Below are 23,489 nucleotides of genomic sequence, written 5' to 3'. Positions count from 1 at the left end.
CGGCCCTAGGTGACCCCCCCCCTTGGGCGACTCTCTGCGTGGGTCTGGTACTGTTTCTGACTCCTGAAAGCTGTGCGGGGCCTTGTAGGGAGTGAGCATCGACCTATGAAAGACCGGGTGCACTCTGGAGCCTTCGGGGAGGGCCAGTCGAAACGCTACAGGATTGATCCTAGCCTCAACTTGGTATGGCCCTAGCTGCCTGTGTCCTAGCTTCTTCTTAGCTAACGACTTGGCTGGCATCGCTTGGGCCGCTAACCATACCCAGTCCCCCACCTGGATGTCTTCTCCCGCCCTTCTGTGTTTGTCCGCCTGCACCTTATAGGCTTGTTTGGCTAGCTCCAAATGTCTCCGCAGCTCCTCGTGCACCTCTTGCAGTTCTGCTGCGAACTGGTCGGCCTCTTGCTGCACCCCCTCTACTGTTGCTACGAACCCCGGGAAGGTTCTGGGATGACGGCCATTGTCCGCGTAGAACGGCGTCACCCCCGTCGACGCGTGCTTCGTGTTGTTGTAGGCAAACTCAGCCATCGGCAGGTAGTCCACCCACGCTGCGGGTCGCTGATTGGCGTAACATCTCAGGTACTGCTGCATGATCGCGTTGACCCTCTCTGCTTGGCCGTTGGTCTGTGGATGTCTCGCCGACGCTAGGTTGATCTTGACGTGCAGGATACCTAGAAGCTTCTGCCAAAAATTGGAAACAAACTGGCGCCCCCTGTCGGACAGGATGGACTGCGGCAGCCCATGCACTCTGAACACGTGGTCGACGAAGAGTTTGGCGGTCTGTTCCGCTGTCGCCACCTTCGCTCAAGGAATGAAGTGCACCATCTTGGTGAACAGGTCCACAACCACCAGTACCGCCGTCTTGCCTCTGGAGCTGGGCAGATCAGTAACAAAGTCCAGTGCTACCCTCTCCCACGGTTGCTGTGGCGTCTCCAGCGGTTCCAGTAGTCCCGCTGGCTTCTGGTGTACTGGCTTGGACCTCTGACAGGTGTCACACCTGGCGACGTAATCCGCTACCTCTCCCCGCATCTGGGGCCACCAAAAGTCCCTGGCCACCAGCTCCATTGTCTTCTCCTTGCCGAAGTGGCCCGCACTGGGGGCGTCGTGCAACTGCTGCAGAACCCTTGCGCGGAGCTCGTCGCTTGGTACGTAGAGGGCACCTTTGCGAGTTAACAGCCCGTCACGTAACTGGAACTCATCGTCTCTCTGTGAACCCCTGCGCAGCTCCTCCATCTTGGATTGTGCAAACTGATCCATTTGCAACGCGCGTCGCACCGCGTCCAGGTCGACTGTGATGGCAGCGCACGCCCACGCCTGCGGTGCAAAAATGTGCTTGGCTGCTACTGGTGCTGCTTCCTCGAGATATTGCGGTTTCCTGGAGAGCGCATCGGCTATAACGTTGGAATCCCCCGGGATGTATTCTATCCTGAAGTCGAAATCCGCGAAGAATTCCGCCCAGCGCATGTGCCTCTGGCTCTGGAGCTTCGCCGTGCGCCAATACTCTAAGTTTTTGTGGTCCGTGCGGACCTGCACGGTGTGCTTGGCTCCTATGAGGAAGTGTCGCCATGCTTTGAAAGCTGCGTGAATGGCCAACAGCTCCCTGTCCCATATAGTGTAGTTTTGCTCCGTCTTGCTGAGCTTCCGGGAGTAAAAGGCGCCGGGTCTCCAATTCCCTTGCGGATCTTCTTGCAGAAGGACGGCTCCAACCGCTCTGTCTGATGCGTCAGTCTCGACTCGCATGGGCCTGCCAGGATTCACGTGCAGCAGCTGCTCCTCGGAAGCGAAGAGGCTTTTAAGCTTCCGAAAAGAGCGCTCTGCCTGTTCCGTCCAAGCGAACTTCTTCTTCTTGGAACTGAGAGTGTCCGTGATTGCTGCCGTCTCCTTTGCGAAACCTCTGATGAACTTGCGGTAGAAATTGGCGAACCCGACGAATCTCTGGACTTCCTTCCGATTGCGTGGGCTCTTCCAGTCCAACACCGCGTGGACCTTGACGCTGTCCATGGCCAGCCCCTTGTTGGACAGCTTGTAGCCGAGGAAATCCACCTCCGTCACATCAAACTGGCACTTCTCCAACTTGGCGTAGAGCCTGTGTTCCCGTAGTCTCTGCAGGACCTCCTTTACGTCTCTCTCATGAGCTTCCGGCGATTCCGAGAAGATCAGGATGTCGTCGAGAAAACACACACACTTCTTGTAGAGGAGTCCCACCAGCACGTGATGCATAAAGGCTTGGAAGACGTGAGATCCATTTTGGAGACCAAACGGCATAACTCTGTATTCATACGTGCCCAGAGGCGTGAACATGCCCGTCTTCCACTCATCGCCCTCCCGGATACGTATGAGGTTGTACGCTCCACGCAGATCCAACTTGGTGAAGATCTTCCCCTTCCTCACGGTCGCTAGGAGGTCGTCAATCTTGGGCATGGGAAAGGCCTTGGGCTTAGTCATTCTGTTTATGGCCCTATAGTCCACAATGAGCCTTTTCTGGGGCGTGTCCTTCTTCCCTGAACCCCTGACACTAACCCTAACCCTAACCCTAACCCTAACTGTCAGGGGTTGAGGGAGAGAAGAGCAGATGAGGGAGCAGACAGACAGCGAGGGGGAAGAATCCCAGAGCGACGAGGAAGAGGATGACAATGACCAAAGGTCGTCCATGAGTCTGTCCAGTGAGTCGGAGGATTCCCAAAAGGAAGCCCTCCTGGTCAGGCCAAGGGGAGCCAAAGGGGGAAGCAGTCAGGAGCAGGGGAGCGAAGGGAGAACCCCCAGTGGGAGTTGGAGATCGGGGCCGGCTTCTCCGCTGGAACGGAGTGAAGGGGGTGGAGTTACCAGTGTGTCAGAGGGAGCAGAACAGGAAGCAGAGAGGGGAAGGAGATCGGGGCAAGACGTCCTGCCGGAAGGGGCGGAGAGTAGTACCGGGAGCAGTGTAGCGGTCGAGAGGAAGGTCAGAAGCGACGTACGCGCGCCAAGTTCAAATGTGGAGGCGCGCGGAAGTGAGGGCAGCCCTGGGGAGGAGCCTGGTCCCAAAGCGCGAAGGAGGGGGGAACAGGCGTCAGAGGATTCAGCCTCTGGGGAGTCCCGGCGGGAGGGAACCCAGGGGGGCAGAAAGACCCTGCGGAAAAGGAAGGAGAGGAAGAGGTGGTCCAGCACAAGCCTCTTAAACTGGTTCAGGGGCGGTACTGATTCAGAGGGTACTTCTGCGGTCTAAGTGTAACAGACATAGAGCCACGGGGCTCGGATGTAAAGCCAACAATGTTCTTCAATAAAGACTTTTGTTTTTAAACTGGATTGGACTTGGGTCTCTCGTGAGCTGGGACCTCGGGTGGCTCTGACAGTAAGTACCCTCCCAAGAACGCAAAATTTTTTTTTGCAAAGCTCACTAACGGTAGCAGCCATGAGTGCGGAGGAACAGCTGACGGCGCTGGGGAACCAGGTTACCGAACTCACCGCTGCAGTCATTGCATCTCAAAAGAAGAATGACGAACTGGAGAAGCGCTGCCAGGACCTGCAAACAAGGTGGGAGCGTGCAAGCAGGGCAGGGTTCCCAGGGTCCAGATCGGAAGGAATTGGACTTGGAAGGCGGGGGGGCAGTCTAGTCACCCACTTCGATGGGAACTTGAAGCACTACCCTAGTTTCAGAGCAGACGTCTTATATGCACTGCATTTGCTTCGCAATGACTTTAAAGATGAAGAAGAGAAGGTGGGATTTATTGTGTCACATTTGCATGGGGAAGCTAGAGCGTGGTTGCGCAAATTGTGGCGCGAAGATGGCCCTGCCCGCCGCGATTCTGATGAATTTATTAAAGCGATGGATGCTTGTTTCCAGTCAACTGTGGATCTTGATATTGCGCGCAGGGAGATGCATGGACTGCGGCAAGGCAAAGCCACAGTACGTCAGTATCATTCCAGATTCTTCGCATTATTGACTGTGTTAGGCTGGGAAAAGGACTGCAAACCAGTGAGAGATTTGTTCTGGGAAGGTCTCAGCGGCCCCATAAAAGATGAGCTTGCCAGGGGAGACAGACCCCAGACCCTAGAAGACGTGGTGCAGAGGGCTTTTGCGATAGGAGTAAGACACGAGGGACGCCCTTGGCACGATGAGGAAGGACGCCAGGCGCGTGCACCAGCAAGGACACCCCCTTTTATCCCCAGGGACTTTGGCCAGGCGCACCCCTCGCCCTTGGGGAGGCAGGGAGAAGAGCCGATGGAAATTGGTGGTGCTAGGGCTCAGACGCCAGCCAGAGCCCCTGTTTCCGGTGCAGTAAAGGCGAAGCCTCCTAGAGGGACCAGGAAATGTTACATCTGTGACAGTGCACAGCATATGGCGAAAGAGTGCCCCCAGAGGCTCCAGAAACACACTGCAGCTTTAGCAACAGTGGCAGCAGAAGTGATGCAAGAAGAGCAACCTCAGGGAAACGACAGTGCCTGGCTGGAAGCAGAGCTGCTGGGGCTCAGCCAGGCGGATCTGTAGAGCAGTCCCCAGCGCTTTTGCAACACACAGACCCTTTACCACCCAAGCCAGCGGTGCAGCTCACTGCAACACTTCAGTTACCGAATGGAACCACCCTGGAAGTTCCCATCACGATCGATTCTGGGAGCAACGCGGATTTTGTGGGGATGCAATTTGTCAAGCAGCATCGCATAGCGCTTCTGCCCGCGACAACGCCTCTGAACGTAGTTACGGTGGATGGCAGGAAATTGCTAGGAGGGCAAGTTGTGCAACAGATGCCTCCCATGTTGATGCGGATTGGAAATCATCGAGAAGTCATTAGCTTCAATGTCACCCACCTGTCAGACACGCCTATAGTATTAGGCATGAGTTGGCTGGAGAGGCACAGTCCTGCTGTAGCGTGGTACCAACGGCAGATCACCTTCTGCTCATCGTATTGTGCTCAACATTGCATCCAGCCCAGCCAGGAGGAGGGGGCTGAGCAGCAGCTGCAACTTGGCATGGTGCAGGCAGTACCTCGCAAGTATGAAGGATTCTTGGAGGTTTTCTGCGAGAAGGAAGCTGACCAGTTGCCACCCCACAGACCTTACGACTGTGCGATCGACCTGTTGCCGGGGGCGCGGCTACCGACTGCAAAGCTGTATTCCATGTCTGAAGACGAGATGCAAGAACTCAGAGAGTTCATAGAGCATAATTTGAAGCGCGGATTCATCCGGGAATTCAAAGCAGTGGGGGGCAGTCCTGTGTTTTTTGTGAAGAAGGACACGCCCCAGAAAAGGCTCATTGTGGACTATAGGGCCATAAACAGGATGACTAAGCCCAAGGCCTTTCCCATGCCCAAGATTGACGACCTCCTAGCGACCGTGAGGAAGGGGAAGATCTTCACCAAGTTGGATCTGCGTGGAGCGTACAACCTCATACGTATCCGGGAGGGCGATGAGTGGAAGACGGCCATGTTCACGCCTCTGGGCACGTATGAATACAGAGTTATGCCGTTTGGTCTCCAAAATGGATCTCACGTCTTCCAAGCCTTTATGCATCACGTGCTGGCAGGACTCCTCTACAAGAAGTGTGTGTGTTTTCTCGACGACATCCTGATCTTCTCGGAATCGCCGGAAGCTCATGAGAGAGACGTAAAGGAGGTCCTGCAGAGACTACGGGAACATAGGCTCTACGCCAAGTTGGAGAAGTGCCAGTTTGATGTGACGGAGGTGGATTTCCTCGGCTACAAGCTGTCCGACAAGGGGCTGGCCATGGACAGCGTCAAGGTCCACGCGGTGTTGGACTGGAAGAGCCCACGCAATCGGAAGGAAATCCAGAGATTCGTCGGGTTCGCCAATTTCTACCGCAAGTTCATCAGAGGTTTCGCAAAGGAGACGGCAGCAATCACGGACACTCTCAGTTCCAAGAAGAAGAAGTTCGCTTGGACGGAACAGGCAGAGCGCTCTTTTCGGAAGCTTAAAAGCCTCTTCGCTTCCGAGGAGCAGCTGCTGCACGTGAATCCCGGCAGGCCCATGCGAGTCGAGACTGACGCATCAGACAGAGCGGTTGGAGCCGTCCTTCTGCAAGAAGATCCGCAAGGGAATTGGAGACCCGGTGCCTTTTACTCCCGGAAGCTCAGCAAGGCGGAGCAAAACTACACTATATGGGACAGGGAGCTGTTGGCCATTCACGCAGCTTTCAAAGCGTGGCGACACTTCCTCATAGGAGCCAAGCACACAGTGCAGGTCCGCACGGACCACAAAAACTTAGAGTATTGGCGCACGGCGAAGCTCCAGAGCCAGAGGCACATGCGCTGGGCGGAATTCTTCGCGGATTTCGACTTCAGGATAGAATACATCCCGGGGGATTCCAACGTTATAGCCGATGCGCTCTCCAGGAAACCGCAATATCTCGAGGAAGCGGCACCAGTAGCAGCCAAGCACATTTTCGCACCGCAGGCCTGGGCGTGCGCTGCCATCGCAGTCGACCTGGACGCGGTGCGACGCGCGTTGCAAATGGATCAGTTTGCACAATCCAAGATGGAGGAGCTGCGCAGGGGTTCACAGAGAGACGATGAGTTCCAGTTACGCGACGGGCTGTTGACTCGCAAAGGTGCCCTCTACGTACCAAGCGACGAGCTCCGCGCAAGGGTTCTGCAGCAGTTGCACGACGCCCCCAGTGCGGGCCACTTCGGCAAGGAGAAGACAATGGAGCTGGTGGCCAGGGACTTTTGGTGGCCCCAGATGCGGGGAGAGGTAGCGGATTACGTCGCCAGGTGTGACACCTGTCAGAGGTCCAAGCCAGTACACCAGAAGCCAGCGGGACTACTGGAACCGCTGGAGACGCCACAGCAACCGTGGGAGAGGGTAGCACTGGACTTTGTTACTGATCTGCCCAGCTCCAGAGGCAAGACGGCGGTACTGGTGGTTGTGGACCTGTTCACCAAGATGGCGCACTTCATTCCTTGCGCGAAGGTGGCGACAGCGGAACAGACCGCCAAACTCTTCGTCGACCACGTGTTCAGAGTGCATGGGCTGCCGCAGTCCATCCTGTCCGACAGGGGGCGCCAGTTTGTTTCCAGTTTTTGGCAGAAACTTCTAGGTATCCTGCACGTCAAGATCAACCTAGCGTCGGCGAGACATCCACAGACCAACGGCCAAGCAGAGAGGGTCAACACGATCATGCAGCAGTACCTGAGATGTTACGCCAATCAGCGACCCGCAGCGTGGGTGGACTACCTGCCGATGGCTGAGTTTGCCTACAACAACACGAAGCACGCGTCGACGGGGGTGACGCCGTTCTACGCGAACAATGGCCGTCATCCCAGAACCTTCCCGGGGTTCGTAGCAACGGGAGAGGGGGTGCAGCAAGAGGCCAACCAGTTCGCAGCAGAACTGCAAGAGGTGCACGAGGAGCTGCGGAGACATTTGGAGCTAGCCAAACAAGCCTATAAGGTGCAGGCGGACAAACACAGAAGGGCGGGAGAAGACATCCAGGTGGGGGACTGGGTATGGTTAGCGGCCCAAGCGATACCAGCCAAGTCGTTAGCTAAGAAGAAGCTAGGACACAGGCAGCTAGGGCCATACCAAGTTGAGGCTAGGATCAATCCTGTAGCGTTTCGACTGGCCCTCCCCGAAGGCTCCAGAGTGCACCCGGTCTTTCATAGGTCGGTGCTCACTCCCTACAAGGCCCCGCACAGGTTTCAGGAGTCAGAAAGAGTACCAGACCCACGCAGAGAGTCGCCCAAGAGGGGGGGGGGTCACCTAGGGCCGAACCACTCAACGAGGTCACAGAGATCCTGGACTCGAGATGGGGGGCAGAGGGAGTTGAATACTTTCTCGCCAGAGAGGGTACCCCAGCCAGTGCCAATAGTTGGGTGCCGGGCTACGCTTTAGACGAACCTCTTTTGAAAGACAAGTTCCATGCACTTTTCCCACATAGACCCATGCCAGCCGAGTACTTTGATGACTGGCTCTTTACGCCCACTTTTTCAGATAGCACTTTCCGGGGCTTTTCTTCCACCGAGGAAGGAGCGGCAGAATCGAGCCCGCCCAGAGGATCGTGCTCGAGGGTGGACACACTACCCTCGGATTGGTGGGAGGAGCAACCAGAGGAGGACTGGCGTAAGGGGTGGATGATGGGGCCTTGGCAGGCAGCACCAGACGAAGTAGCAATGGAAGAGGAAACTGAGAACACTTTGGGTGAAGAACCCGAGTTCGAACACACATACACCGAACTGCCAGCAGAGGACATTGAAGTAGACGACCTGTATCCCGAATCTACCTCCGAAGAGCCGCAGCTCCCACAACCTGCACCCGACGGGCGGGAGGGGGGAAGGGGGGGCTTCGAGGGGGGGATGGATGTCAGGGGTTCAGGGAGAGAAGAGCAGATGAGGGAGGAGACAGAGAGCGAGGGGGAAGAATCCCAGAGCGACGAGGAAGAGGATGACAATGACCAAAGGTCGTCCATGAGTCTGCCCAGTGAGTCGGAGGATTCCCAAAAGGAAGCCCCCCTGGTCAGGCCAAGGGGAGCCAAAGGGGGAAGCAGTCAGGAGCAGGGGAGCGAAGGGAGAACCCCCAGTGGGAGTTGGAGATCGGGACCGGCTTCTCCGCCGGAACGGAGTGAAGGGGGTGGAGTTACCAGTGTGTCAGAGGGAGCAGAACAGGAAGCAGAGAGGGGAAGGAGATCGGGGCAAGACGTCCTGCCGGGAGGGGCGGAGAGTAGTACCGGGAGCAGTGTAGCGGTCGAGAGGAAGGTCAGAAGCGACGCAAGCCCATAGGGAAATTCCTCTTGCGAAGCGCCTCCAAAACGGAAAACCCTTTTGTCTAGCGGGTTTTTCGTCTTGCGAGGCGTTCGTCTTGCGGGGCACCACTGTATATCTGTGAAGAGATCCAAGATTTAGAACCTCAAAGCCAAAGTGAAAGCATTTGGGTCAAAATAAAGGGAGAGAAGAATAACAGTGACCTCATTGTGGGAGTTTACTATAGATCCCCAAGCCAAACGGAGGACATAGATGATGCCTTCCTGGAACAGATGGCCAAGCATGCAAAAGGAAGGGAGATAGTAGTAATGGGGGACTTCAATTACCCGGATATTTGTTGGATGTCAAACTCAGCCAAGAGCATAAGGTCAAACAGATTCGTCACTGGCCTTGCAGACAATTTTATTGTCCAGAGAGTGGGAGAAGCAACAAGGGGAACAGCCATTTTAGATCTGGTCCTAACCAATGTTGATGACCTGGTTAGTGGGGTAGAAGTAGAAGGATCATTAGGCGCGAGTGATCATGCTCTTCTGAAGTTTACTATACAGCGGAAAGGAGCAGCCAAGCATACTAGGACTCAATTTCTTGACTTTAAGAAAGCCGACTTCATAAAACTTAGGGAAGTGCTGGGTGAGATCCCATGGACAGTAGTACTAAAAGGAAAGGGAGTTCATGATGGCTGGGAGTTTGTTAAGAGGGAGCTAGTAAAAGAACAACTTCAGGCAATACCAATGAGACGGAAACATGGAAGGTGCCTAAAGAAGCCTAAAGAACTTTTAACTGAGTTAAGATTAAAAAAGGATGTGTACAAAAAATGGAAAAGGGGGGAAACCACCAAAGAGGAATTCAAACAAATAGCCAGCACGTGTAGACACAAAGTCAGAAAAGCTAAAGCACAGAATGAACTCAGGCTTGCTAGAGAGGTTAAAAGCAACAAAAAAGGCTTTTATGGGTATGTTCGTAGCAAAAGGAAGAACAAAGAAACAGTGGGGTCACTCAGAGGAGAAGATGATGAAACGCAAACAGGGGACACAGAAAGGGCTGAACTCCTCAATGCCTTCTTTGCCTCAGTCTTCTCCAATAAAGAAAACAATGCCCGACCTGAAGAATTTGGAGCAAATGATTCAGCAGAGGAAACACAGCCCAGAATAACTAAGGAGATAGTACAAGAATACTTGACTAGTTTAGATGTATTCAAGTCTCCAGGGCCAGACAAACTGCATCCAAGAGTATTAAAAGAACTGGCAGATGTGATTTCAGAACCACTGGCAGTCATCTTTGAGAATTCCTGGAAAACAGGCAAAGTCCCGGCAGACTGGAGGAGGGCAAATGTTGTCCCTATTTTCAAAAAAGGGGAAAAGAGAGGACCCAAATAATTACCGCCCAGTCAGTCTGACATCAATACCAGGGAAGATTCTGGAGCAGATCATTAAGCAAACAGTCTGTGAGCACCTAGAAAGGAATGCTGTGATCACCAATAGTCAGCATGGATTTCTGAAAAATAAGTCATGTCAGACTAACCTGATCTCGTTTTTTGACAGAATTACAAGCCTGGTAGATGAAGGGAACGCAGTGGATGTAGCCTACCTTGATTTCAGCAAGGCATTTGACAAGGTGCCCAATTATATTCTTGTAAAGAAGATGGTAAAATGCGGTCTTGACTATGCTACCACTCAGTGGATTTGTAACTGGCTGACTGACCGAACCCAAAGGGTGTTCATCAATGGTTCCTCTTCATCCTGGAGAAGAGTGACTAGTGGGGTGCCACAGGGTTCTGTCTTGGGCCCGGTCTTATTCAACATCTTTATCAACGACTTGGATGATGGACTCAAGGGCATCCTGATCAAATTTGCAGATGACACCTGTCAGGGGTTCAAACCGGGAGGGGTGGCTAACACCCCAGAGGACAGGATCACACTTCAAAATGACCTTGACAGATTAGTGAACTGGGCCAAAACAAACAAGATGAATTTTAACAGGGAGAAATGTAAAGTATTGCACTTGGGCAAAAAAAATGAGAGGCACAAATACAAGATGGGTGACACCTGGCTTGAGAGCAGTACATGTGAAAAGGATCTAGGAGTCTTGGTTGACCACAAACTTGACATGAGCCAACAGTGTGACGCGGCAGCTAAAAATGCCAATGCAATTCTGGGCTGCATCAATAGGAGTATAGCATCTAGATCAAGGGAAGTAATAGTGCCACTGTATTCTGCTCTGGTCAGACCTCACCTGGAGTACTGTGTCCAGTTCTGGGCACCACAGTTCAAGAAGGACACTGACAAACTGGAACGTGTCCAGAGGAGGGCAACCAAAAAGGTCAAAGGCCTGGAAATGATGCCTTATGAGGAATGGCTAAGGGAGCTGGGCATGTTTAGCCTGGAGAAGAGGAGGTTAAGGGGTGATATGATAGCCATGGTCAAATATATAAAAGGATGTCACATAGAGGAGGGAGAAAGGTTGTTTTCTGCTGCTCCAGAGAAGCGGACATGGAGCAATGGATCCAAACTACAAGAAAGAAGATTCCACCTAAACATTAGGAAGAACTTCCTGACAGTAAGAGCTGTTTGACAGTGGAATTTGCTGCCAAGGAGTGTGGTGGAGTCTCCTTCTTTGGAGGTCTTTAAGCAGAGGCTTGACAACCACATGTCAGGAGTGCTCTGATGGTGTTTCCTGCTTGGCAGGGGGTTGGACTCGATGGCCCTTGTGGTCTCTTCCAACTCTATGATTCTATGATTCTATGAAAGGTACCGTATTTTTCCATGTATAACACGCCCCCCATATATAAGACACCCCCTATTTTGGGGCACTCAAAATTTAGAAAATGGGGGCAGATTGCCAAGACTTGTTAAGCTTTTTTGGGGAGGGGTTGCCCAGAGTGGTTGAGCTTTATTTGGGGCGAGGGAGCCATTAATCAAATTGCACAATTGCAGGCATCAACCACCAAGTCACCTATCGTCTGCCAGTCGGACAACAGCCCTTTCCACAGCAAAGAAATCATGGCTGGGAATCTCTTCCTGGCGGCTACAACCAAGCGCCCGTCCCCCCTCAGCACTCCCCCTGTAGAAGAGGAGCCCCAATTTGGCACTTGATTTTGGGGGTAAAAAACCTTGTCTTATACACGAGAAAAGACGGCAAGTTCTTTCTCAGGGGGCTTCTCGCCTGTTGCAATGAGTGGGTGCATGCCATATCTCAACAGGGATCATAGAACTGTAGCGTCTGAAGGGACCTGCGGGGTCACCTAGTCCAACCCCCAGCAATGCAGAACAGGGGCAGCCACCCGGAAGTCCCTGCTCCACGCCTCTTAACAAGGAGGGGGGGCTTGCACCCAGACATCAAGGAAACCAGGAGAGACCCCGGCCTTTGTATAATAATAATAATAATAATAATAATAATTTATTTATACCCCGCCCATCTGGCTGAGTTTCCCCAGCCACTCTGGGCAGCTCCCAATCAAGTATTAAAAACAATACAGTGTTAAATGTTAAAAACTTCCCTAAACAGGGCTGCCTTCAGATGTCTTTTAAAGATAGGATAGCTACTTATTTCTTTCACATCTGAAGGGAGGGCGTTACACAGGGTGGGCGCCACTACCGAGAAGGCCCTCTGTCTGGTTCCCTGTAACCTTACTTCTTGCAATGAGGGAACTGCCAGAAGGCCCTTGGTGCTGGATCTCAGTGTCTGGGCTGAACGATGGGGGTGGAGATGCTCCTTCAGGTATACAGGACCGAGGCCGTTTGGGGCTCTCAAGGTCAGCACCAACACTTTGAATTGTGCTCGGAAACGTACTGGGAGCCAATGCAGATCTCTCAGAACCGGTTTCATGTGCTGCCGGCGGCCGCTCCCAGTCATCAGTCTAGCTGCCGCATCCTGGATTAATTGCAGTTTCCGGGTCACATTCAAAGGTAGCCCCACGTAGAGCGCGTTGCAGTAGTCCAAGCGGGAGATAACTAGAGCATGTACCACTCTAGTGAAACAGACCGCAGGCAGGTAGGGTCTCAGCCTGCATACCAGGTGGAGCTGGTAGACAGCTGCCCTGGACACAGAATTAACCTGCGCCTCCATGGACAGCTGTGAGTCCAAAGTGACTCCCAGGCTGCGCACCTGGTCCTTCAGGGGCACAGTTACCCCATTCAGGACCAGGAAATCCCCCACACCCACCAGCCCCCTGTCCCCCAAAAACAGGACTTCTGTCTTGTCGGGATTCAACCTGAATCTCTTAGCCACCATCCATCCTCCAACCGCCTCCGGGCACTCACACAGGACCTTCACCGCCTTCACTGGTTCTGCATACTGATGAACACCCAGCCCAAACCCCCTGATGATCTCTCCCAGCGGCTTCATATAGATATTAAAAAGCATGGGGGAGAGGACGGAACCCTGAGGCACCCCAAAAGTGAGAGCCCAGGGGTCTGAACACCCATCCCCCAACACCACTTTTTAGACACGGCCCAGGAGAAAGGAGCGGAACCACCATATAACAGTGCCCCCAGCTCCCAGCCCCTCTAGATGGTCCAGAAGGATGTTATGGTCGATGGTGTCAAAGGCCACTGAGAGATCCAGCAGAACTAGGAAACAGCTCTCACCTTTGTCCCTAGCCCGCCGGAGATCATCGACCAGCGCGACCAAGGCAGTTTCAGTCCGGAGGCGGCGCAAAACGGCAATGGCGGTCCTCTTTACCCAGTGAAGAGGGGCTCCGCGAAAAAGGGTCGTCCGCTACGGCAAAGCGGGGACCCATTAAGATAAACCGCAGGCAGAGCGAGCCTGCGGCCGTGGGACTCGGCGGGTGCCAGAAGCCCCCCCAGAAGCGAGGAAGGGACCTCGTAAGAGGCTCCGGAACGTGAAAGGGGGAGCGGCGCTGTGAGTTCATCGCTCTTTTCGCGGAAGTGAAGCCGCGCTGCTGCTGCTGATGAGCGTCGACCTTTCTTCTTGAAAAGTATCGGAATTGGCTGCAATTTACCCGTGAGTAAGGGGTACTAAAGATTGACTTAAATTTATTTAATTCGGCTGAAAACGGGAGGCGAGTAACAGGAAGTCCGTCTCCCGACCCTGCTAATCAGAGCAAAGCAAAGAATTTGATGTGGGCTGAAGCGCTTAAAAAGAGACTTTGAAAATAGTACGAAGGGGCATCAATAGACTGTGTTTTTAGAAATTAAAAGGAATGAAGGATTAAATCATTTGGTTTATTTTGCTACGGAACCTTCCCCCTACTGTGGAGTGACGTGGAGTTAAAGGGGACAACCGAGCTGTCGGGCTGCCAGTGTTGCAAAGGAGAACTGTCAGGCTGCTGAAACTTCTTCTGAAGTATAAATTGTTGCATGGATGGATACATTATCGCTTTAATATTGATACTGGAACCTTTCTGTCACCTTGTGGCACTATTTTGAAACAGAACTATCTGGAAACCTCCTTTTTGAACTTGGGGATTATAAAAGTGGATAGGAACTTTGATGGCGGAAAAGAAACTTTCCTTCTCATGAAACACCCCCCCCGGTGGATTTGCAGAGGTATAGAGGCCTGGGAACTGTATTATATCGAGATTCTTTGTGGTTTAATTGTTTACACTCTGGACTTGCCTTTCTCATGGATTGAAAGACTATTTGACCTTGAACAGAGGCAGCTGGGGAATGAGCGGCCCAGGGAAAACAAGAGCAGCCAAAGCTAAGGAAGCTAAAGAAAAAGATAAGAGAGCTGGGCAGCTTGTTCAAACAACGTTAACACATCAACGTAGATCCTCTGTACCAACTGTGCTGACGGCACAGGAGGGAGAAGTTGAAACGCTTGCTACAGAAGAAATGGCAACTGGAGGAACTGATCCAGTCTTGAAACAAATCTTGGAACAATTGGCACTTTTGAATAAGAAGGTGGACGATCAGTCATCTAAAATTGATAGAGCTACATCTACTATCAGTAAGTTATCAGATCAGGTTTCCCAGCATACCCAGGCTATTGAGAAATTGCAAGGAGCTACGGCTGAGAACTATAAATTAGCTGTGGAAGCCAATCAAAAAGCTGAGCAAGTGTGCAAAAAGGTTGAGGAGATCAAAGGGGAAGTAAGACCTCTGAAAAGACAGGTAGGAGAACAGCAAGCCTACCTGTCAATGGTGGAACTGAAAAGTAAGGAATGCAATCTTAGGCTGAGGGCCGTCCCAGAACTGGAGCAGGGCAACCTAGAGGAATTTTTGACGCAGTTATTTTCTAAATTTTGGGGGGTTGAGGAAGACAAAGACTTCAAAATTGTGACGGCCTTCAGATTGGGAAGATCGGCTAAGAAAGACAAGTCCAGAGACTGTTTGGTTTGCTTGAGAACAAGAGAGGAAAGAGACAAGATACTAGGCCAACATTTTAAAAAATCTCTGGAAGTTGAAGGCAAAAGAGCAGAAATTTATAGAGACATTCCCAAATATCTGTTGGACCTTAGAGCCTCATATACAGACTTGGCCAGACTGTTAAGGTACAACGCAATTCCTTACAGGTGGGAATTCCCTCAAGGTTTATCATTCACCTATAAAGGAAAGAAGGTAAGAATTAAAACACTAGAGGACCAGCAGAAGTTCCTGCATGACAACGAGGAGGACCTCCAAAAGAGAGCCGCAGATTCTTGGCCCCCACCACCGGGATTACCACCAGGACACGTACCATCTGGAGGCGGACCGGCACCACATCCTTCGGGAACGGAGGATAACATAGATACCCAACTGTGATACTCAAGTACTAGACCAGGATGTCTCTACAGCTTCTTAGTTGGAACATAAATGGCGGGAACTCTCCAGAAAAAAGGAGAAAAGTATTTCATATTTTGAAAAAAGAACAATTGGACATTATCTGCTTGCAAGAAACACATGTGACAAGACTCCACAGAAAAGTGTTAATTAATAAAAGGTTAGGCCAAGAATTTATTTCATCGGACAAAGTCAAGAAAAGAGGAGTGGTGATATATGCAAAGGAGAACTTGTCACCAAAATTTGTATTTAAAGATGAACAGGGCAGAATTTTGGCGGTTGAAATTCAGACACAAGGAGAAAAGTTTTTAATTCTAGGAATCTACGCCCCAAATGAAGGGAAATCGGAATTTTTCAAGAGGCTGCATGAGACTATGCTGGACTATTTGGATTACAACAACATTATCATGTTGGGAGATATGAACGGAGTCGTCTCAGTGAATATGGATAAGTCGCAAAGTGCTAACATAACGAAAGACGGCAGACTACCAAAAACTTTTTTCGAAATGACTGACAATTTGGACTTGACTGATATATGGAGGATCAAGAACCCTCTAGGGAAAGAAGGAACTTTCTTTTCTGAGGCCCACATGACATGGACGCGAATCGACCAAATATGGATAACTAGAGGACTGGCACCCAAGACTAGAAAAGTGGAAATCTGCCCAAAAACCTGCTCCGACCACAATGCTTTGAGAATGGAACTGAGATTAAACACAACCGGATCTTTCAGATGGAAAATGAATGACGCTTTGTTAAGAGATCAGGAGATTGTTAAGAAGGCCCAAAAAGTTTTAAAGGATTATTTTGAAATAAATTTAAAGACAACCGTGGAAAAAAGAACAATCTGGGACGCAAGTAAAGCAGTTATGAGAGGGTTTCTAATACAGCAGAACACGATTAAAAAAAGGCTCTGGAATGAAAAGAAGGAGAAGATTTTGGAGAAAATAAGAGAAGGAGAGAAAAAACTGAGATCCAGGCCTAAATCGAAGGAAGTGTTGAGAGAAGTGAAGTTTTTCCAGGCACAATATTCGAAATTGATAAATCAAGAGGTGGAATGGAAAATTAAACAAATGAAACAAAGATCCTTTGAATCAGCTAATAAGTGTGGGAAGCTGTTGGCTTGGCAGTTGAAAAAGAGACAAAAGCTTAATACAGTTACAAATCTAGAGATTGAAGGGAGAATGGTTCAGAAACCTGAGGAAATTAGAAAGTGCTTCCAGAGATATTTCAGAGAACTTTATTCACAAAGGCCACAAAAAGATTCGGAGGTGGATCAATTTCTCATAACTAATGGATTACAAAGAATACCTCAGGAAATGAGAGCAACCCTGAACTGTAACATTACGCTCCAAGAAATTGAATGCGCCATTCAGAATCTTCAACTAGGCAAGTCTCCAGGACCAGATGGACTCACTTCCAAATACTATAAGGTATTGAAGGACTCTTTGATACAACCACTGTTGGAAGTTTGCAACCAGATTATGGAGGGGAGGAAGGCACCAGAAACGTGGAAAGAAGCTTTCATCACGTTGATACCAAAATTAGAAACTGAAAAAACTCAACTTAAAAACTACCGTCCTATCTCACTCCTAAATGTGGATTACAAAATCTTTGCAGACATTTTGGCAAGTAGGTTTAAGAAAGTATTAAATGAAGTGATTCATAAGGACCAAGCAGGCTTTCTCCCCGGTAGGCATTTATTTGACAACACAAGAAACATCATTGATATTTTGGAATTTTTACAGACAAATTCAAATACAAGAGCGGTGTTGATCTTTATTGATGCGGAGAAAGCCTTTGACAACATTTCTTGGATGTTTATGAAGAAAAATTTGGAAAGGATGGGAGTAGGGCGGGGGTTTGAAAATGGAATAGAAGCAATTTATTCAGAACAAAAAGCTAAATTGATAGTGAACAACGTGGTGACAGAGGAGTTCAAAATTGAAAAAGGGACACGACAGGGGTGCCCTCTGTCTCCTCTGTTGTTTATCTCAGTCCTGGAGGTGCTATTGAACAAGATTAGAAATGACCGGTTGGCACAGGGAATTGTGGTCGGAGAGAAACAATATAAATTGAAAGCATTTGCAGATGACTTGGTATTAACACTACAGGAGCCAGCCTCTAGCACTAAAAGAGCGTTAGAATTAATTTCTGACTTTGGTCGGGTGGCGGGATTTAAGCTGAATAAACAAAAAACTAAAGTTCTAGCAAAAAATTTGACAACTATTGAAATAGAGGAGTTCAGAAAAGAAACGGAATTAAATGTGGTTAAAAAAGTAAAGTATTTAGGGGTGCACTTGACCTCCAAAAACTTGAATTTGTTTAAGGACAATTATGAGAAATGTTGGTTAGAGATCAAAAGAGACTTGGAAACATGGTCAAGACTGAAACTTTCCTTGTTGGGTAGAATAGCTGCTATAAAGATGAATGTATTGCCGAAAATGCTATTTCTGTTTCAGGCCCTCCAGATCGTGGACAAGGTGGAATGTTTTGGAAAATGGCAGAGGGATATTTCTAAATTTGTCTGGCAGGGCAAAAAGCCCCGAATTAAGTTTAAAATACTAACGGATGCGAAAGAAAGAGGGGGGTTTGCCCTGCCGGACTTGAGGTTATATTATGAATCTGCAGCCCTCTGCTGGTTGAAAGATTGGATTTTATTGGAGAACACCGATGTCCTCGACCTGGAAGGATTTGATAATGCTTTTGGGTGGCATGCATATTTGTGGTATGACAAGGTTAAAGTTCATAGATCATTCAAAAACCATATTGTCAGAAGGGCAATTTTTATGGTCTGGTCAAAATATAAAGACTTATTGGAGAGTAAAACTCCGAGGTGGCTCTCACCGATGGAGGCCAAAGCACGGAAAAGACTCAATATGGAGGCCCACTGGCCTAAATATTGGGAAATAATTGAAAAAATTGGAGATAATTGGAGGTTGCAGAGTATGGAAAAGTTAAAAAACAAGGTGCGAGATTGGTTACATTATGCTCAAATTCAGGAAGTTTTTAAAGCGGACAAAAAAGTGGGTTTCCAGGAGGAAAAGTCGAAATTAGAGACAGAGCTGCTTGAGCCAAAATCTAAGTTAATTTCGAGAATGTACAACTTGTTGCTTAAATGGAATACACAGGATGAGATTGTTAAATCCTCCATGATAAAGTGGGCGCAGGATTTGGGGCACAACATTATGTTTGAAGACTGGGAAAGGTTATGGAACACCGGAATGAAATTTACGGCATGTAGTGCCCTGAAGGAAAATATTATGAAAATGACATACCGGTGGTACATGACCCCAGTCAAGCTTGCAAAGATATATCACCTGTCTGACAACAAATGTTGGAAATGTAAAGAGGAGGAAGGGACATTCTTACACCTCTGGTGGACCTGCCCGAAGGTTAAGGCCTTCTGGGAGATGATACATAATGAACTAAAAAAGGTACTTAGATTTACCTTACCCAAGAAACCGGAGGCCTTCCTCCTGGGCATGGTAGACCAGAGGGTGGCCAAGAAAGATAGAATTTTCTTTATGTACGCTACTACAGCAGCAAGGATCCTGATGGCAAAGCATTGGAAGACACAAAATTTACCCACATTGGAAGAATGGCAGACGCAGCTGATGGACTATATGGAACTGGCTGAAATGACTGGCAGAATCCGAGACTCGGGAGAAGAAGAAACGGAGGAAGTTTGGGAAAAATTTAAGGACTATTTGAAAAGGCATTATAGGTTGTATGAATGTTAAAAAATGCTCCTTTTTAGGAAATTACAGCTTCAGCATCGGTTAATTTTTTGAATTGGAAAATAAGGAACAACAAGACAGAAGTGGTGTAATGAAATAATTTTATTGTGTTGAAACTAAAACAATGGATGTGGACTGAAATGTTTAGAGACCAGATATCACGATAAAATGGAAGATATATTATTATGGTTAAAATAAGTTAACAATTTGCTGAGGTTTTAAATTTACAGAGAATGCAGTGTTCGGAAGATGGGGGGAGTCCACTAGATCTATGGAAATAAGTGTTTGGAAGTTGGATTTTGTATACTATAAACTTAATAAAAATTATATTAAAAAAAAATACCAGGGAAGATTCTGGAGCAGATCATTAAGCAAACAGTCTGTGAGCACCTAGAAAGGAATGCTGTGATCACCAATAGTCAGCATGGATTTCTGAAAAATAAGTCATGTCAGACTAACCTGATCTCGTTTTTTGACAGAATTACAAGCCTGGTAGATGAAGGGAACGCAGTGGATGTAGCCTACCTTGATTTCAGCAAGGCATTTGACAAGGTGCCCAATTATATTCTTGTAAAGAAGATGGTAAAATGCGGTCTTGACTATGCTACCACTCAGTGGATTTGTAACTGGCTGACTGACCGAACCCAAAGGGTGTTCATCAATGGTTCCTCTTCATCCTGGAGAAGAGTGACTAGTGGGGTGCCACAGGGTTCTGTCTTGGGCCCGGTCTTATTCAACATCTTTATCAACGACTTGGATGATGGACTCAAGGGCATCCTGATCAAATTTGCAGATGACACCTGTCAGGGGTTCAAACCGGGAGGGGTGGCTAACACCCCAGAGGACAGGATCACACTTCAAAATGACCTTGACAGATTAGTGAACTGGGCCAAAACAAACAAGATGAATTTTAACAGGGAGAAATGTAAAGTATTGCACTTGGGCAAAAAAAATGAGAGGCACAAATACAAGATGGGTGACACCTGGCTTGAGAGCAGTACATGTGAAAAGGATCTAGGAGTCTTGGTTGACCACAAACTTGACATGAGCCAACAGTGTGACGCGGCAGCTAAAAATGCCAATGCAATTCTGGGCTGCATCAATAGGAGTATAGCATCTAGATCAAGGGAAGTAATAGTGCCACTGTATTCTGCTCTGGTCAGACCTCACCTGGAGTACTGTGTCCAGTTCTGGGCACCACAGTTCAAGAAGGACACTGACAAACTGGAACGTGTCCAGAGGAGGGCAACCAAAAAGGTCAAAGGCCTGGAAATGATGCCTTATGAGGAATGGCTAAGGGAGCTGGGCATGTTTAGCCTGGAGAAGAGGAGGTTAAGGGGTGATATGATAGCCATGGTCAAATATATAAAAGGATGTCACATAGAGGAGGGAGAAAGGTTGTTTTCTGCTGCTCCAGAGAAGCGGACATGGAGCAATGGATCCAAACTACAAGAAAGAAGATTCCACCTAAACATTAGGAAGAACTTCCTGACAGTAAGAGCTGTTTGACAGTGGAATTTGCTGCCAAGGAGTGTGGTGGAGTCTCCTTCTTTGGAGGTCTTTAAGCAGAGGCTTGACAACCACATGTCAGGAGTGCTCTGATGGTGTTTCCTGCTTGGCAGGGGGTTGGACTCGATGGCCCTTGTGGTCTCTTCCAACTCTATGATTCTATGATTCTATGAAAGGTACCGTATTTTTCCATGTATAACACGCCCCCCATATATAAGACACCCCCTATTTTGGGGCACTCAAAATTTAGAAAATGGGGGCAGATTGCCAAGACTTGTTAAGCTTTTTTGGGGAGGGGTTGCCCAGAGTGGTTGAGCTTTATTTGGGGCGAGGGAGCCATTAATCAAATTGCACAATTGCAGGCATCAACCACCAAGTCACCTATCGTCTGCCAGTCGGACAACAGCCCTTTCCACAGCAAAGAAATCATGGCTGGGAATCTCTTCCTGGCGGCTACAACCAAGCGCCCGTCCCCCCTCAGCACTCCCCCTGTAGAAGAGGAGCCCCAATTTGGCACTTGATTTTGGGGGTAAAAAACCTTGTCTTATACACGAGAAAAGACGGCAAGTTCTTTCTCAGGGGGCTTCTCGCCTGTTGCAATGAGTGGGTGCATGCCATATCTCAACAGGGATCATAGAACTGTAGCGTCTGAAGGGACCTGCGGGGTCACCTAGTCCAACCCCCAGCAATGCAGAACAGGGGCAGCCACCCGGAAGTCCCTGCTCCACGCCTCTTAACAAGGAGGGGGGGCTTGCACCCAGACATCAAGGAAACCAGGAGAGACCCCGGCCTTGTATAATAATAATAATAATAATAATAATAATTTATTTATACCCCGCCCATCTGGCTGAGTTTCCCCAGCCACTCTGGGCAGCTCCCAATCAAGTATTAAAAACAATACAGTGTTAAATGTTAAAAACTTCCCTAAACAGGGCTGCCTTCAGATGTCTTTTAAAGATAGGATAGCTACTTATTTCTTTCACATCTGAAGGGAGGGCGTTACACAGGGTGGGCGCCACTACCGAGAAGGCCCTCTGTCTGGTTCCCTGTAACCTTACTTCTTGCAATGAGGGAACTGCCAGAAGGCCCTTGGTGCTGGATCTCAGTGTCTGGGCTGAACGATGGGGGTGGAGACGCTCCTTCAGGTATACAGGACCGAGGCCGTTTGGGGCTCTCAAGGTCAGCACCAACACTTTGAATTGTGCTCGGAAACGTACTGGGAGCCAATGCAGATCTCTCAGAACCGGTTTCATGTGCTGCCGGCGGCCGCTCCCAGTCATCATTCTAGCTGCCGCATCCTGGATTAATTGCAGTTTCCGGGTCACATTCAAAGGTAGCCCCACGTAGAGCGCGTTGCAGTAGTCCAAGCGGGAGATAACTAGAGCATGTACCACTCTAGTGAAACAGACCGCAGGCAGGTAGGGTCTCAGCCTGCATACCAGGTGGAGCTGGTAGACAGCTGCCCTGGACACAGAATTAACCTGCGCCTCCATGGACAGCTGTGAGTCCAAAGTGACTCCCAGGCTGCGCACCTGGTCCTTCAGGGGCACAGTTACCCCATTCAGGACCAGGAAATCCCCCACACCCGCCAGCCCCCTGTCCCCCAAAAACAGGACTTCTGTCTTGTCGGGATTCAACCTGAATCTCTTAGCCACCATCCATCCTCCAACCGCCTCCGGGCACTCACACAGGACCTTCACCGCCTTCACTGGTTCTGCATACTGATGAACACCCAGCCCAAACCCCCTGATGATCTCTCCCAGCGGCTTCATATAGATATTAAAAAGCATGGGGGAGAGGACGGAACCCTGAGGCACCCCAAAAGTGAGAGCCCAGGGGTCTGAACACCCATCCCCCAACACCACTTTTTAGACACGGCCCAGGAGAAAGGAGCGGAACCACCATATAACAGTGCCCCCAGCTCCCAGCCCCTCTAGATGGTCCAGAAGGATGTTATGGTCGATGGTGTCAAAGGCCACTGAGAGATCCAGCAGAACTAGGAAACAGCTCTCACCTTTGTCCCTAGCCCGCCGGAGATCATCGACCAGCGCGACCAAGGCAGTTTCAGTCCCATGGTGAGGCCTGAATCCCGATTGGAAGGGATCTAAATGGTCCGCATCCTCCAGGCATGCTTGGAGATGTTCGGCAACTACCCGCTCAATCACCTTGCCCAAGAATGATAAATTTAGACTGGGCGATAGTTGGCCAAATTGGCTGGGTCTAAAGATGTTTTTTTAAGAAGCGGTTTAATGACCGCCTCTTTCAGTGGGTCTGGGAAGGCTCCCTCACAGAGAGAAGCATTCACCACCCCGCAGAGCCCATCGCCCAGCCCTTCCTATCAGCCAAGATGGGCAAGGATCAAGGAGACAGGTGGTTGGTTTCACTTGTCCAAGCAGCCTGTCCACATGGAGTCTACCTCCTTCTGAATCTGAGCGACTTTATCTGCAAAAAACTTTGCAAAAGCATTGCAGGAGATCTTGGGGTCCCTACCAGGCCCTGGTGGTGCAAGTGGTTCTGATAGATTGCAAACCACCTGAAAAAGCCTCCTGCTGCTGTTTTCTGCATTGCCACTTGGTACACTCGACGTTGAGCTCTAGCCTGTGTCCGGTCTGATTTGTAGTGAGTTTTCCATAACCGGCGCTCTAGCCGTCTCAACGATTCGCCCTCAGCTCCGGGGAAAACCACGGAGCTGTCCGGGCTCCATGCAATTGGAGAGGGCGCTTCGGAGCCAGACAGTCAATAGCCCTGGTTAACTCCGCATTCCAACGGGCCACCAGGGAATCAGCCAAGAGGCCATCAACTTGGGATAAAACATCCCCTGCCACTCTCTGGAA

General features: G+C 49.7%; 1 protein-coding gene across 1 annotated transcript in view; it reads right to left on the bottom strand.

Moving 5' to 3' along the window:
• Positions 1–9,457: 9,457 nt before the first annotated feature.
• The window catches only part of LOC309373563 (uncharacterized protein), a 151,166-nt gene continuing 137,134 nt past the window's right edge, over positions 9,458–23,489 (bottom strand). The window contains exon 7 of the mRNA XM_081917884.1: positions 9,458–10,022. Within this exon, the coding sequence (XP_081774010.1) occupies positions 9,631–10,022 (392 nt within the window). The 3' untranslated portion in view covers positions 9,458–9,630. The remainder of the gene's footprint in view (positions 10,023–23,489) is intronic.

Source organism: Podarcis melisellensis (assembly GCF_964234715.1).
Source record: "Podarcis melisellensis genome assembly, chromosome: 7".
NCBI lineage: Eukaryota > Metazoa > Chordata > Lepidosauria > Squamata > Lacertidae > Podarcis > Podarcis melisellensis.
The sequence above is the reverse complement of the archived record's forward strand: the minus strand, read 5'-3'. Positions and strand labels throughout refer to the sequence as shown.